Raw genomic sequence first — 16,487 nt, 5'->3', positions numbered from 1 at the left:
AAAATTTGAAAAAAAAAAAAAAAAAAAAAAGGAACTCTAGGAGGACTGAATTTTCGTGATTTGGAAGGTTTTAACCAAGCTCCCATTGCCAAGCAAGTTTGGAAGCTGCTAGATGATTCTAATTCTCTTATGTCTATGGTTTTAAAAAGCATCTATTATGAAAATTATTCAATCCTGGAAGCTAAGGTTGGTAATCGTTCCTCTTTTATATGGAAAAGTTTGATTTGGGGCAGAGAACTACTGACTAAAGATATCATATTTAGAATTGGTAATGGAAGAAATGTAATGATGTTTACTGATCCTTGGCTGCCAAAACCTTCACTTTTCAAACTCATTTGCTTTAATACTCTGATGACCGATTCCAAAGTTGTTGATTTTATAATTCCTTGGGAATCCTGGAATGTTGAGAAGCTGGAAGACTTTTTATGTGAAGATGATGTGAATTGTATTAAGAAAATTCCTGTGAATAACAACATCCAAGACAAAATCATCTGGCACTACGGCAAAACAGGCATATACACTGTTAAAAGGGGATACAATCTTTTCATAAAGGGTCTAATTGAAGAGGAATACTCCTATTTAAACTCTTCCTTTTAGAAGAATCTTTGGAAAATGGACACTCATGAAAAAGTTAAACACTTCCTTTGGAGAGCACTATACAACATATTACCAACCAGATGTAATTTAAGTATAAAAGGTCTTGATGTCTTACCTTTTTGTCCTTGCTGCTACGAAGAGTTTGAATGTATTGTCGTGGGTTCGTCCTCCATCTGATCTGATGAAGATAAATGTTGATGTTGCTTGGCACGAGAATCCTTCGTTCAATGCTAGGAATTGGAATTGTCTGTCGTGACTCTTCAGGAAGTTTGAAATTCCTAGCTATACCTGAGATGAAAGCTATTCTAGAAGGTTTTCACCCTTCTTTCCGACAGGGTGTTGAATCAGATTGTTTAGTAGCCGTCAATTTGCTTAATCCATCCACCTATGAAGCAAAGATACTTCATGTGAGGCAAAAAATCCGTATCAAGCACGTATCAAATATCGATACTTCTAGATATTTTCCAGATACGTATCTGACACATATTTGATGTATTTATTTCTATGCGTACTTTTTTTAAAGAAAAAATACAAGCAACTCATCTAATCTTTCCCAATCTAAAACTAGGCAACCTATTTAAAAAGCTCACTACTTGAGACTAGAACTAAAAGGAAAAATAAATAAATAACGAACAAAATCCTAGACTAGAATCATCTAATCTCCATTTTTACATTTGAGTCCCCACAAAATCCACCAAAATATAAACCATTTGGATATTTTCAACAATTTAATGAAGAAGTTCTTCGTTTATTTTCATACTTCTCCTTCTAATCTTCTTCTTCTTTACAATATGAATCACTTTTCTATTGCATTTTATTGACTATTGTACTTCAACATCTTAGTTGTTTTTTTGTATTGTGTTTCAGTATTTGTATTCTATTTTGTGCTATTGTTATTAATTTGTATGCTAAATTTATCTACATCCTAGATTTTTTTTAAAGAAAAAGAAAATGTATCTTCAACGTATCAATATCCTCGTTTTTTAGAAATATATATATTTAAAAATATATATAAAAAAATGACGTATCATTAGACATATCCATATCTTAATTTTTTAGAAATTGACGAATCGTCGTATCCGATCGTATCCGTATCGTGTAGCCGTATCTGTATCTGTGCTTCATAGCCATTCACCTTCTCTTTCAGTGAAGTCGAATGTTTGATAGAGAAAATTCTTAATTTTGCTTCATTTTTAATGGAAATTTCCTTTACTCATGTGAAGAGAAACTTGAATTCAGTGGCCCGTAGGAGATTTAGAATGTCTGGTATTTGGTGTAATTCTTTCCCAAAATGGGTTGTCTCTTTAGCTACTAAACACACGTGTAATTCAAATGCCTTTAAGGCTTGATGAAGTATTTTCTTTCAAAAAAAAAAAAAAGATTGTGATATATGGTTTTACTAATCCATCTATAATTTGTATTACCTGATATTTCTTTTTAATAATAAACTAAGCATTCTCCTACTTGTGAACATAACTAATATATTGTTAGTGAATCACATAAGTCTTCGTGTCGATTTTTACAATTTATGTTTTCTTGCTTTCTTTATTTATCGAGTCTCTTTACTAAGTATTCTGTCAGTGGCTTCTGGTGGTATTCACATTTGGCATATGTCTGTTCTAATCGAGATTTTTGGAGATGATTCTGTACTACGATATCATTCGCTTGTTAAGTCTCAATTTTCATCTAGAGTAATTTTAAGATATTTTGAAATCTTGAAGATAATATTGTAACTTATGAAAGAATATAGGTATTTTCTAATCACATAGAAAAGTCTAAGATTTGCCGAATCATTAACTTTTAAAATGATAATTGATATAACCATCAATCATGGAAGTGCATTCAAATTAGTAATAAGAGTTAGTGTTAATGAATTAAGCTATATAAATAACAACAGTCAAGATTTTTGTTTTAGTTCAACAAGGTATAATGACTTTTTTATCCACATAAACTTCAATAGAAATATGTTTCAGTTGAACCCATGACTTAAATTAATAAGGATGTTTTTATTAAAATATATATATATATATATGCTTGACAAAGTATCATATGTAGGGGTGTTTATGGGTGGGGTTGGGTTGTGTTGAGGAGATTTTTTGGACCAACCAAAAAATTCGAATTAGTTGGGTTGGCTATCGAATGACTCGAATAGGGACTCCAAACCCAACTCTAACGGGTTATTTATTTTTTCTTTTCTTTTTCTAATACATTTTTTTATTAACTTAAAATTATTAAAATTGTCTAGAACACATGCTAATAATTAAAATTTCATAAAATGCATGTTAAATAACAAAATCCAACATATCTATTACAAACTTCAAATAAACATCATAACAATATATATGAGTTATAAGTTATAATATATATTTTTTAATAATATTAGAAATTTGGGTTGAGTTGGGTCAACCCATATTTTTAAAAGTGTAACCCAAATCTGACCCAACTCGAAATAAACATAAAAAGTACAACTCAACTCGAAATTAAAACTATCCCAACACAGCTCTTATAATATGGGTTAGATAGTCAGGATTGTCGGGTCATTTGAACACCCATGAACTATTGAGCCAAATTATTAAAATTATATTTCTAATTAAAAATGTTAGAGGTTAATTTTAAAATATTTTCATCTAGCATTTGGTCCCTTTGGCCGCCCAAGAAGCCACTTAGATAGTCCCTTCTTCCAGGTTCGGTTTTACGTTAAATAAATAACCGTTAAACTGCTCGCTAATTGCAACCACCGGAAATTTAGCGGCAAAGCGATGCCGGTGCGAGTTGAGAGCTCAACGCCTTCTCAAATTTCAGGTAATTCCACTTTTCATCATCCATCCTTCTCCTATATTTCTCACCTCTGATCGATTCTGAAAACTGGGGTTTTTCTTCTGCCGATCCATCCATCCATGAATCAACGTGTATCAATTAGGGTTTTTCTTCTATTTTCCTGTTTTTGTTCGATTTCTCCGGTTAATTTATCGCCTTGTTCTTGGACTGAATTTACTTGCGATTCCATTAGAGTCACTGTTTTCCCTACTTAAGTTGCTTTTGGAAAATTGATTCGAGTTTCTCATTCATAATTTTGCTGCTGGTAGGTGCTGATCCTAGGCAGACCACTCCTCAAGCTTGTACACTGTTGAGTGTTGGACAGGTTTCATATTCGTCAGTTTTTTCGTTAACTCAGTACTCAACCATTTGCCATGTTGATTTAGGTTGAATAATAGTTGAAATTATCTTCAAGTAGCCTCATGATTTTTTGTACCAGGCCTTCTCCGGTACTCAGAATGTCTCTAATAATCAAAAGGATGAGGCATGGAGGGTGAATGTACGAATACAGGGATTGGACCTTGAACATGGGTACCTCTGTGGCACGATGGAGGCTCTTAATGTTCCTATGGCGGACACACCGGTAAATAAACTCTTGGTTTGTTTTCTGTGAAAATTGAGTGTAAACATTAACTTGTTTATGATGCTTAACACGAAGCTAAAAACTACTCTTATTAATTACTTTCATATGTGGCTATATGGAGTATGATTTCTGCATACTTTCTTGTATAACCACAATTTATGACTTCCGTTGGCTGATTGATCTTATTTAATATATTGTGTGTGAACTCTATGGTTATGATTCTACATTTCTTTTTCATTGGGTTATCCTATGGTAAGGCTGGGGTTTCTATCATATTGTTAATCACCTCCATATTTCTCTTCTGCTGCAAGAAACACGACCTGCTTGTTTTAATTGTTGTCATACTCTTTTATAAACCCATTTTGCATTACTACTAGATGCACCTTTTAACTTAGCAAATGAGCGTACTTTCCTCTTTGACTTTGATTTGAGAATGTGTTGCACATGCTTGATGATGGATTTTATGAAATGTATTGCATTGTTGCTCATCATTCCTCTCTTAAGAACGAACGTACTTTTGAGAATTTCCTTTAAAAAAACTCTGTAGGTGCTGACAATAAGCATTTGGCTCATTTTAATCAACTAAAACCACACAATGTAGTAGCTAAAAAACAGTATGGGTATGACGATGATTATATTTACTTGTTCAGAGAAAATTAATTTTCTCTTATTTCCATTCGCATTGTTTACTTGAGTGGGAACTAAAGAATGATTCTTACATATTCTGTACCTGAAAAAAAATTGCTGTTTCTTACCCAACAAGAAGGGCTCTTTCTTATTTTCATTTCCATGTTTTCCAAACTAAAAATGATTCTTAACCTCTGTACCCATCTCAGACTGGGAAATATTTTCATTGATCGATTTTGTCGTGGGTGGAGGATGACATTCTTATCATCCCACTTTGTGAGCCCATCAAAACAATATCACTAACAACCTCTCCATATCTATTCCAATTGATAATAAAAATCTTCTCCATTTTCCTTTTTCTTTTGTGTATGCCCTCTTTCTTTCATTGTTACTGAATGAAAGATTGAAATAAATAAATAAATAAACGCCGTAGCATTAGACCATCAATTTTTTACTTTTCTTTTCATGGCAATACTTACACAAGAAGATCCAAGACAACCTTTAGAGGTCAGATTTTTGCTCATTTCCATATTTCAATAGCGTGCATCAGTGGCAACTGCCAAGAGAAGATGTCATCTTCTGAATAAAGTGGGAGAGATTGGGGTAAATGGAGCCAATGATGAATTGGTTAAAATAAAATTTTTTTTATTAATGAATAATGACAAAGCATCTCATATATCGATCTAGTAGCTATATTAGAACTATAATTACTTCAATACAAAAAAAAAAATACACAATTTACATTACTTGATTCCATTCTATTTGAGAAATTATACTTGCTTAAATTCATGTTTTGAAAACCTTGGGTGCTGGATTCTACTGAATTTATCTAGTGCCTTGTTTGGAATGATATTACTATAGCTTCATTTGAAAATTTGTTTGGCTTTTCTGATTGTGACAGGTAGTAACCTTTTGGGAAGGAGAAATTGTGGATGGCAAGAATTATAATTTCTTCACTGGAAAATGGCAAGCAGCGTATGTAATTAATATATAAACTAACAAGAATCACCAAGCTTATTTGTATCGAGCTGTTGAAAACAAGTTTATTTCTGATGTGAACTTTAATATCGGTAAGAACATAAAAATCTTAACCTCTTAAGTCCTTTTTTACAATATTTCAGACCAGAAGATGATATAAGGCACTGGACCAAATTTCCGTCATTTGCTCCCCTGATGGTGAGGACCCCATAGTCAATACATCCCTTCATTTAGTACTTTTAGCTCCATTGATAACGGTCTGTTTTTTTTACGTTTACCTTTTTTAAAAAATCTGTTCCAGAACCAGGTGGAAGTTGATGGCGGAAAATCTTTGGACCTTAGTAATTATCCATGCATCTTTATGGTATTCTGACCTCCTTTTACAGTTACTGTTTCAGTGTCCATAAACATTATTACGTTCTTAAGACCAAGGATTATGGTTGCTTTGCAGAGATGGAAAGAGCAATACTTTGTGAATGTTGGAACCGATTGTGGGTTAACTATAGCTGGCTTTTATTATGTTTGCTTCTCTTGTAGTGACGGTTCTATCAATGGCTTCTACTATGACCCTAATAGTAGGTATGAATCTTAATTATAACCACAGATTAAATACAGCTTTCCTCTGCTTTAACAATGTAGTTAACAAGTTACTGCATGAAATCTGCAGCCCATTTCAGAAGCTTGAACTTAAATCCACAAACGAGGGAAGATCAGGTTTCAGCTTCTCATCGTACGTGCTGCAATGACCCTAGGTGGGAAATTCCTTAATACAATTATGGTTGGTTTAACTTATTGCTATATATGAATTCCATGGTTTTCCTGCTTCAAACCACTGAAGTTAAAGCAGGGGCTTAGTGATACCGAGATTTTGCTTCGACATTTGGAGACTCGCCATGAAAGTTAATGGGAAAGGTCCAGTGTACCAAGTTCGGTTTATGAAAATTTTGGTCCCAAAAGTTGCAGGATTGAAGACTCAAGCTACAGGTTGTAATGATTCTATCTCTGTTCTGTTGTTTGTTTCTCAAGTTTATAATTTCCTTTTTGGTGCACGTAGATATGTGAAATTGTGGGAATATTGTACTACATATGGTAAGAAGTTTTGAGATTGTATGTGTGGGAACAATAATGGCAAAAGCAAAAGAGAACAGCCATTTATGGATGAATGCTGGGTCACTCACACTTCACCTACTCTCAAATAATGACTCTCATGCACAAGTACACTGTTCAAGTTGAACCTCTCTTCAATTACAGTAACAGTAGTAATTTACCATATAGTTTGGTAGTTGAGATATTTCTACTAATGAATAGAATAACTTCTCTTGAAGGCAAGCTTTGGTGATTTTTAGTTTGAGATAACTAAAGGGTTCTTTTCAAATATAGGAAAATGAACCAAAATATTTACAAATAATAGTAAAATATCACAGTCTATCTGTGATTGACAGCGATAGACTATCTATGTCTACCATGATGCAGATAGATACAAATAGTAGTTCATCGCTATTTGTCACGGTTTATCACAGATAGACCGTGATATTTTGCTATTATGTATAAATATTTTTAGTTGTTTTATCATTTAAAATAATTTTTTTCATAACTAAAATAACTTTTATTGTACTCAAAATAACTTCAAATCATGCTTTTAATCATTCAAAAATTAATATAAGTCATGTTTGGCAATCATTTTACTTGTGTTTAATTTTCAAGTAATTTTTTTATTTGAAAATTAATCCTATAAACTCTCATTCCATCAATTGGTTTCTATGTTTTGTTGTTTACATTTTAAGAGTGTTTTCAAAATTTGTCTTATGGAAAACTAAAAAAAGTAATCTCTATGATTAGGAAAACGTTAGAATTTAGATCCTATGATCCTCAAATAATTTTGTCTTAATAGTTTGACAAAATGTTATGAAAATCTTAACGAATTGGAATTAAGAACTCTTTTGGCATGAGAGCTTCTAATTCTCCATCACTAAAATTCTTAAGGCGACAATTTCAATTCTAGATTGGATTGTAGATACATATTATCTTAAGATCAAAGCGCTTGAGACAAAGAATAGGTTCTTTGTCCTAAGATTCAAACACTCCACAAAATGAATGTTCTTGACATGCAACTTAACATATGAATTACAAATTCAAGAAGCTCTCCTAGCTAATTAATCTTGAAAGACATACAAAGACTAAAACCTGATTTATCGTAAACTAATCTAAACAATCTAAAGGTAAGGTTTTAATAGCCTCCCAAAGAAAACTCTAATGGCATATCATAGTTCATAGTAAAATTGACTAAAATACCCCTACTTAAAATGTCCTGAAAATGATAAATTTAGAAAACAATAAAATTACATCAAAATTATTATATAAAATTTAATTGATAATTTGATGTCCTAGATGATTCATATCACAAGGACCATTGAAACTATTTAGGAGTATTTTCTCAAATAAATTCTAACTTTCTCCAACAAATTTGTAATATAATCTAATTTTAAGTTTCTAAGAATTAAACTAAAATATGTCCATGCTAAATCAACTAGACTATTACTAACAAGCAAAAGTATTAAGTTATTGAATTAAAAGTAAACTCTTATTTACTCGAATGCATTTTCAAATGATTGAAGAAAAAGTATGAGCAATTGGGAAAGAAGTAATTGATTCCAGTTGGAGAGGGCAGTTGAGTTGTTGAAAACAGCTTTTCCTTCTGAGCCAAAAGAACTTATTTACTTCAATTTTAGGGTTTTGTAAGGGCTCAGCTTCAACCAGCATATCCCTCGTGCTCTCACCTAAATAAATGACCAAAAATATCCCATACTTAACCATTTACCCTTTTCATGTGGGACATGCTTTCTCCTCCTTAAATTTCCCACTCTCAACCTTCATGATCATCTACATCTTATCAATTTACCTCTTTAAAAAAAAACATCACCTTAACAAAATACGTTATCAAATGAGACGTAAATATATCTAGATCTTACGGGCGTGTTAGCTAGGTTATAATAATTCTCTTTTTCATTTATGAGTTTGTTGAAATATCTCGAGAAAAAGAGGTATTTAACTTCGTCGTTCGAATTGTCGATCGACTTCTATTATTCTTTTTTTTTCTTTCTACCCAATATGGAAGCTTTGCTTTGTGATGAGGATTGGCTCTCGTGTTCAACTGAGACTCGTAACGAAAAGCATGGTGGTTACGGTAAAAGCGTCATGGGTTCGGTTTGTATGACTACGACGATGAAGGAAGAAGACGAGCAGGCCGTGTCAGTGTGCATGGAGAAGGAGATGAGTTACATGCCTGAACCTCATTATAAGGAGTTTCTTGAAAGTAAAAGTCTTGTTTTTGTGAGGCTTAGATGTATTCAATGGCTTATCAAGGTCAAGTTTTTCTTCCATTGATTTTCATCTAAAAGAAAAAAAAATAAATAAGTAAATGAGTTCTTTTAACATTTTTATTCTTAAATATTTTTCAGTGTAGAAGTCGATGGAATTTCTCATATGGAACTGTTTTTCTTGCTGCAAATTACCTTGATCGCTTCATATCTAAGAACAGATCCAAAGTAAGCACATTTCTTCATTTTTTGTTGATGGGTTTGAGAAACTTAAAAAGTAAATTTCCCATTTGGGTATTGTTGATGGATTCATGCCGAACTCTTAACCCGAATGTCTGTCATATTAAAGAAATATGGATTACATTTCATTATAAGATAGATTAGATTCTCAACACTAATTAATTCAATAAACCTTAACTATCTTAAATTAATTAGTTCATTTTACAAGGAATAACCAAAGTATTTACTTAATTAGCAAAAGAATAATATATATAATTGAAATGGCAGGAATGGAAGGATTGGATGGTTGAATTATTGGCTGTTGCATGCTTATCCATAGCCAGCAAATTCCACGAGACCTATCCTCCAACTTTAAGTGAAATTCAGGTAAATCTTTTTAAATGATTTTTTTATGAACTAATTAGTTTTCCTTTTTTCTATAATAATAATAATCATAATTTTGGTTAGAAATTCAAAAAATTATGAAAAGTTAGATTAAAAGAAACCTTTTGGCTACTCTAACGTTTGATGTAAATCGAAAGGTTGAACATCGCTATTAAATATGTATTGATATTTCTTAAAAAATTTATAAATCTATTAGTATTAGGTGGTTTTTGATCTTTAAGAACATAAAACAAATCATTAAAAGAATCATTATATATATTGTAATGAATATTGATGATTTGGATAATACTATTATTGAAGATGGAGGATTATATGGATCATGTGTTTGATCAAAGCTGCATTGAAAGAATGGAGATGATATTGCTAGAAGCATTGGATTGGCATCTAAGTTGTCCAACACCTTATTATTACATCCAACTTTTGGGTCTGAAATTATTGGAGTCTTCCATTGGAGAAGAAGCTGATTATGTTTTGATGGTGAAGATCAAAGAGTTGCTTATTGGAGCAGTGTTGGATTACAGGCTCATCCCTTTCAAACCAAGTCTCATTGCTATCTCTTCAATTTGGTGTTGTTTAGATTTGCTTCCTCCAATCACCTCTCAATCTTCTCTTTCATATTTTATGAGCCTCTTCGATCAGCATCATAAGGTAATTAAATTGGCCTATCAATTCTTTCTTACTTTTTAATTCTAACATATTTTTTATTTTATTACACTCTTTTGAGTTTCATATTAAGTGGTTTTAAATAGGATCGTCATTGGATGCCCTAATTAGAAGGATAACATATGACAATTAAGTTGATGTGATTTGACTTTTTTTAACATGATCCATTCATTTAAAGTTATCAAAAGTATATTGGGATTGCATGTTTGGTAACCAATTTGAAAACAAATGATTCAATGAAAATAACTTTAAAAAATTAAATCTCAATTTGAAAACAAATGTGTTTAATAGCATATTAAGAAATTTAGTTTCAATTTTAAAAATTGTTCAAAAATGTGTTTGATTATATGTTTATAATCTACAAAACTAATTATAATTGCTCACTAAATATTCAAATGAATATAAATTATTATTGATTAATTTATGAACTCGATTTATGTTAAAAAATTTGTAAAATATTTATCTTGTAATATATATATTTTTTATTAAATGAAATACTATATTTATTTAAATTTTATCTTTTTTTTAATACCCACCATTTTAAAATTTCAAATTCAAAATTTGAATACCCTAAGACATAAAAATGTTATTTTCAAAATTTTCACTATTTAGATCAAATAATTCGAAAACAACTTTCGAAAATGTAACAAAATTCAAATTGTCTACCAAACCGAGACTCATTAACTCAATGAATCTGAAAACATGAACAGAATTTGAATTGTCTACCAAACAACCCTTATGTTTTCTTTTAGAACAAGAATTAAATGCATCCCGGATGGACCCAGATCACTCTAATTAATACACAAAAAAAAAAATCATAAATATTTCTAAAATGAAGTAAGAAGAATTTGTCATGTGACAAATTATGATTACAGAATTGGATGAACATAGATTGACAAATCTATGATATTCTTTCTCTTCTACCTAGTTGCATCACACGTTGACAAAGTTTAATCACCAACTTAATTACCATATCATCTTCTAATTAACTAAGTTAGAACAGATCATTTAGAACTATTATCCAAATTGATTACTAATTATTTCATGTGGTGTTGAACCAAATTATATAGGATGAGATGATGAAATGTCGAGCCATTATGGAAGCTGTTCAATCTTCTTGCTGCCCTCAAAGCCCCACCTCTGTATTAATGAAGAACCATTGCTGCTAAAGTCAAGAGAGCCAACACAAATCATTTCTTTAAATTAATAATCAACGGCTCATTTGATATCCATTTTGTTTTTAGTTTTCTATTCTTAAAGTTTACGTTTACTCTCTCCTAGTTTCGATACCTTTCTTGGAAAAAAAACAAAGAAAATATTTTGATCCTTTCAAAAACAAAAATTGTGTACTCTTTTAATTTTCAAAATTTTGCTTTAATTAGGTTTTGAAAATATTTTTAAAAGATTGATGGACAAAGTCATATTTATATTTATAAGGTTAATTTGAAAAAAAAATAATTAAATAATTATCAATTGAGGTCCACTAGAGTTAATATATAGGAAAAATCAAGGATAATTGTAACAATCATGGAGCTTCATTTATTATTATTTTATTCATGTGGCAAAGAATTTGTCATTTTTAGTGAAACTAATTTGGAGCTTACTCTCAATTTTCTTTCTCTCTGCGAATTAATTTTTCATAGCTCATCATCAGTGTAATACCCTCGATTAAAAACCTTAAAATTTAGGAAAATTATTTCAAATGATTAAACTGTTGAAAATATTTACAAGATATAGCAAAATTTTAGAACTATCAATGATAGACGTTGATAGACAATTACTTCTATTAGTGTCTATCAGTGACATTGATAGAAGTCTATGTGACAATAATAGACACTGATAGAAGTCTATCAGTATCAGTCTATCAGTGTCTATCATTGATAGTTCTAAAATTTTGTTATATTTTAAAATAGCCATAAAATTTATAGCCACACATTTGGTTTGAACTTTAAAGAAAAAAAAAAGTAGATCGTTTATCAATAATGTTGTACATGTCTGCATCATTTCTATGGGATTTGGATCATAGATAAACCCAAATTTGTAAAAAGTAGAAAATGTAATTTTTTCGAAGGTTTTAACAAACTATTAAGATTAAATTTATAATTTAATCAAAATTATACCACATAAATGTTTATATGATTTACATATTAAAAAGATCAATATTATTATACACACAAACATAATAATTTATACAAAATATATATATATATATATAATATATTATATATATATATATATATAATTTTGGGGAGATGGCCTATGAAATGGAGCTTTAGAAGTAGTATGCTTGAACAACAAATATTCCAACTTAATCCCTTTAAAGTTTAAACCTATTTCTTATTCAAAAGATTTTAAAAGAGCCCAAATCTTAACTTTTGAAGAGCCATTTGCCATAATCTTTCCAACTCCTCTTTAGAATATGCTTATTCCAAATCTTACATCTTATATCTAAAATATTAATAATATTTGACAAAATATAATAATAACAAAAAGTAACAAAAGTATGTATTGTTACAACTTCTCTTTTCATTTAAAAATATATGTGATAATGATAGTAATAATAATAATATTTAGTATAAGACAATATGAAGATGGTTGAATTGTTTCAATTCAAAAAGAGAGGGAGGTCAAAATATTATACTTTCAACTTTCTTTCTTTTTTTCTCTCGTCAAGTTTTATTATTATAAGATGAAGATCGAACTATTGACCTTGAAGATGGTGATTATAATTAATTTATTTTCTGAGCTATGTTTAGATGGTCTCTAATATCATAAAAAGGAGGATGATAAACAAAAGTTACCTTTTTTTTTTAGTTTATTATTTGTTATTTAATTAAGTTGTTATCCAGTAATTTTGTAATGGAGGTAGATAGAGTTCTAAGATATTCATTTACTATTTTATTTATAATTTTTTAATTAAAGAAAATGTTAAGTTGGTATGAGATTCTCAAATGGCAAATCATTCTCCAACTTCCATTCTTTCTGTTTCCTTTTTTATTTGGTTATTTGTAACTTTTAAATGCAATCTTATTGGAGAAGAATCAAAAAGATAAAATCATTATATTCTCCCTGCAGAATTTAAACATAAATAATCCCATAAAGTAAAATGTTAATTATTCCAATTTGTATCTAAAGCTTACCATTTAATTACTTTAATTTTGTTCTTTTATGTAGACAAAATTGTGTATAGGATGGAAATAAAAGGTTTTTAGAATTGATGCCATATAATTTATAAGGCTACTCTTTCATTTTTAATTTCACAAAAATATTTGAGTACTTGGTGGCTTGAACCTTATAAATGAGAATTTTTAAAAGATTATGTACGTCTACATGTTTGGTATGATATTGAATTTGTTAAAATCTATCTTTAAAAAAATGTTTAAATCACTTTGGTTGTGTTGAAAAACATTATGAAACACACATATAATCACTTAAAACTAATTTATAAATATGTAATTTTACATTTTAAAGGCAATATTCATATCATCAAAATTATTTCCGAAGGACTAAAAATTTATAAGTAATTTTGAAAATAATAAAGGAAATTTTAACCCTTTTAATATCACTCTCAAACATATTCTAGGTAAATTATATTTTTAATCTTGAAAGCAACCGGTTCATCAAAAGAGAGTTGAAGAAGAAATAGGAGAAACGAGTGAGAAAAGGGTTTTTGTTATAAAAGTTGTCACATCAACTTTCGATTTATGGATGTTTGGAGACTTATTGTTCAACTTTATTGTACATAAAAACTAATTTGACACAAATCACAAATCTAAGGAATCAAAAATATAATTCACTTAAAAATTAAATTAAGCTTTGTCGTTAACCATCTTCTTTTTGGTTTTCTTATTTTGAAAATTATACTATTTTTTTACAAATTTTTTGTTAGGTTTCTCACATTCTTTAAGACCATACAATTGAATTCTAAACCACATAAAATATATATATAATCAAGTTTTCAAAAACTACTTTTTTTCGTTTCTAAAATCTGTCTATGCTTCTTAAAAAGTAAGTAATAAAGCAAGAAAATCATGAATGAAAGTAGTGTCTATATATACTTAGTCTTATTAACAGAAAATACAAAATAATATACTTTTTAAAAATTAAGCTCAAAGACCTACATCTACCTAATGATTTTTTCTTATCTACTTTTGTTTTCAAAATCAAATTCAAATTTTGAAAACTTTATAAAATATATATTTTAACAACTTGTATTTTAATTAATAGAAGAAATCAAATATTTGCTTAAGAAAGAAAGATGATGATGTAATTATAAAATTTAAATAAAAAAAATCAATTTTCATAAGAATTATAATACCTTTCTCCTCTTTTTTCCATTTTCTATCTTGAACTACTTTGCAAATCAATTAAATGAAATTACTATTTATAAAGAAAGATATAATCAATTTCATCTTGAATTTAAATCAACCCATCCCAATTGTCTTCACAAAAAGAAAAGGGCAAAAGACTACACCTTTGAACGACAACCTAAGAAGAATATACAATAAATTACAACAAAAGAAAATTATAGCCATGTTTTAGGATTCCAAATGGTCGTGTCTTTAGACACAAATCCAACTACTTCAGTGGGTTAACCACGTACAACTAACCAACATATTATATCACAATGAGAGGGGAAAAAATAGAAATAAAAGAAAGCCCCATTAAGAAGAAATGAATATTGCCCTTTATTTGAAAGTGAAAGTGATACACCAAAAGGAAATTGAGATAAAGCAATCGTAAACTCAAATATATAGTTCTTCATTGATGCCCATTTTCAATTTCACTTCTTCCCCAAAACTCTCTTTTTTTTGTTTACATTCTCAAGATCTTCTGAAGCTATGGCAGCTGTTTCACTTCTCATCATCTACATTCTTCTCTGTTCATCAATGCCTTTCTTAATCACAAGTACTACTCTCTCCTGGTCTCATCTTGAATCCGTTGTGTTCTTTTTCTAGAGAACAGAGCTTTACAAATGTACTGATTTGTGTTGTTTTTGTGCAGATGGGGAACAAATCATCATAGTCAACAACTGTAACGAAAGCATATGGCCGGGAATTCTTGGCGGTGCAGGGCAGAACACGCCGAAAGATGGGGGTTTCTTACTCGGAAGTGGCCAGGAAGTAGTCATCGACGTACCCGACAAATGGTCGGGGAGAATATGGGGTAGGCAAGGCTGCAACTTTGACTCCAACGGTAAAGGCTCGTGCGACACGGGCGACTGCGGCGGCCAACTACATTGTGGAGGATCTGGGGGTGAACCACCAGCCACATTGGTGGAAATGACGCTAGGGTCGTCGACATCACCCCTACATTTCTACGATGTGAGTCTGGTGGATGGGTTTAACTTGCCTGTGTCAATGAAGCCGGTCGGAGGAGGGGTTGGCTGTGGGGTGGCGTCTTGCGAGGTCGATGTGAACGTTTGTTGCCCGTCGACGCTAGAGGTGAGAAGGGGCAGCAAGGTTGTGGGCTGCAAGAGTGCTTGTTTGGCTATGCAATCGGCTAAGTATTGTTGCACAGGACAATATGCAAATCCAAATACTTGCAAGCCTACTCTGTTTGCTCACTTGTTTAAAGCCATATGTCCCAAGGCTTATAGCTATGCTTATGATGATTCCTCCAGTCTTAACAGATGTAGGGCTTCTCGTTATGTCATTACTTTTTGCCCTCCTCAGTTGTTGTAGATGGCTGTTAGGCTTCGATGTCTTTTGGTTTTATTAGTTCTTCATTGCTAAGGTTTTGTTTTCCTAGCTTATGTAACTGTAATGGGAAGATCCTTCTATCAATGGAAGAGAGAATTTTCGTTTGTTTTACAAACTGTAAAGTTACATCTAATTCTAAATGAAGTTGATTTTGGAGGATTCTCATTGAATACTGTCAAACTCCAAGCATTTTTTATTCAACCTCAAAAACATTAATGACGATAATATAATATGTTCTACCTTTTGTTGTTTTTCTAGATGATGCAAGCATTTATAACTTAGAGAATATGGGGAAAATGTCATTAAAAATCGATAATGAATGAAAGCGAGAAAAAAATTGTAAACAGTAAAAGGAATCATATTAGCTACACGAAACATTGAGATTTATATAATCTCCTCCTCCTTACAGTATATTTAAACTTCATTACAATATATTAGCTACACTCACGAAAAGTGAGAGATTAATTTATTATTGTAAAAAGAATATATCAAAAATAAAGATTGCATAATTACTTCTATATAAATTCGTAAATAACGCACAAATCATTCCAAGTGAAGTCTTGCAAAGCAATATCTAGC

At 30.6% G+C, this 16,487-nt stretch overlaps 3 protein-coding genes across 4 annotated transcripts; all 3 read left to right on the top strand.

Annotated features, from left to right (window-relative positions):
* The first annotated feature begins 3,236 nt into the window (after positions 1-3,236).
* On the top strand, positions 3,237-6,781 carry LOC120072609 (glucose-induced degradation protein 4 homolog). 2 transcript variants are annotated; one of them, XM_039025006.1, is made up of 9 exons: positions 3,237-3,399; positions 3,684-3,739; positions 3,854-3,997; positions 5,526-5,599; positions 5,746-5,800; positions 5,904-5,966; positions 6,054-6,181; positions 6,270-6,354; positions 6,450-6,781. In XM_039025006.1, exons 1-8 carry the CDS (start codon positions 3,357-3,359, stop codon positions 6,346-6,348), a joined length of 642 nt encoding a protein of 213 aa, XP_038880934.1. In that variant the 5' UTR covers positions 3,237-3,356; the 3' UTR covers positions 6,349-6,354; positions 6,450-6,781. The 2 variants fall into 2 exon arrangements, with proteins under 2 accessions (XP_038880934.1, XP_038880933.1); XM_039025005.1 differs by having other exon boundaries at positions 3,238-3,399; positions 6,270-6,781.
* Positions 6,782-6,972: 191 nt separating this feature from the next.
* Positions 6,973-11,438, top strand: LOC120072608 (putative cyclin-D7-1). Its single transcript, XM_039025004.1, has 5 exons — positions 6,973-8,965; positions 9,061-9,147; positions 9,427-9,525; positions 9,844-10,191; positions 11,277-11,438. Exons 1-5 carry the CDS (start codon positions 8,612-8,614, stop codon positions 11,373-11,375), a joined length of 987 nt encoding a protein of 328 aa, XP_038880932.1. The 5' UTR covers positions 6,973-8,611; the 3' UTR covers positions 11,376-11,438.
* A 3,519-nt stretch (positions 11,439-14,957) lies between these two features.
* LOC120074260 (thaumatin-like protein) lies at positions 14,958-16,066 on the top strand. The gene is made up of 2 exons (XM_039027329.1): positions 14,958-15,114; positions 15,211-16,066. Exons 1-2 carry the CDS (start codon positions 15,048-15,050, stop codon positions 15,888-15,890), a joined length of 747 nt encoding a protein of 248 aa, XP_038883257.1. The 5' UTR covers positions 14,958-15,047; the 3' UTR covers positions 15,891-16,066.
* The last annotated feature ends 421 nt before the right edge of the window (positions 16,067-16,487 follow it).

Source organism: Benincasa hispida, chromosome 3 (assembly GCF_009727055.1).
Source record: "Benincasa hispida cultivar B227 chromosome 3, ASM972705v1, whole genome shotgun sequence".
In the NCBI taxonomy this organism is placed as follows: Eukaryota; Viridiplantae; Streptophyta; class Magnoliopsida; order Cucurbitales; family Cucurbitaceae; genus Benincasa; species Benincasa hispida.
Note: the sequence above shows the minus strand (reverse complement) of the source record. Positions and strands in the feature narration are given on the sequence as shown.

Coding starts and splice junctions, on each gene's coding strand:
- LOC120072608 (XM_039025004.1), top strand. CDS start 8,612: ATGAGTTTGTTGAAATATCTCGAGAAAAAGAGGTATTTAACTTCGTCG. Junction 9,148..9,426: donor TATCTAAGAACAGATCCAAA/GTAAGCACATTT, acceptor TTGAAATGGCAG/GAATGGAAGGATTGGATGGT. Junction 10,192..11,276: donor TCTTCGATCAGCATCATAAG/GTAATTAAATTG, acceptor CAAATTATATAG/GATGAGATGATGAAATGTCG.
- LOC120074260 (XM_039027329.1), top strand. CDS start 15,048: ATGGCAGCTGTTTCACTTCTCATCATCTACATTCTTCTCTGTTCATCA. Junction 15,115..15,210: donor AATGCCTTTCTTAATCACAA/GTACTACTCTCT, acceptor GTTTTTGTGCAG/ATGGGGAACAAATCATCATA.
- LOC120072609 (XM_039025006.1), top strand. CDS start 3,357: ATGCCGGTGCGAGTTGAGAGCTCAACGCCTTCTCAAATTTCAG. Junction 5,801..5,903: donor CGTCATTTGCTCCCCTGATG/GTGAGGACCCCA, acceptor AATCTGTTCCAG/AACCAGGTGGAAGTTGATGG. Junction 6,182..6,269: donor TACTATGACCCTAATAGTAG/GTATGAATCTTA, acceptor TGAAATCTGCAG/CCCATTTCAGAAGCTTGAAC.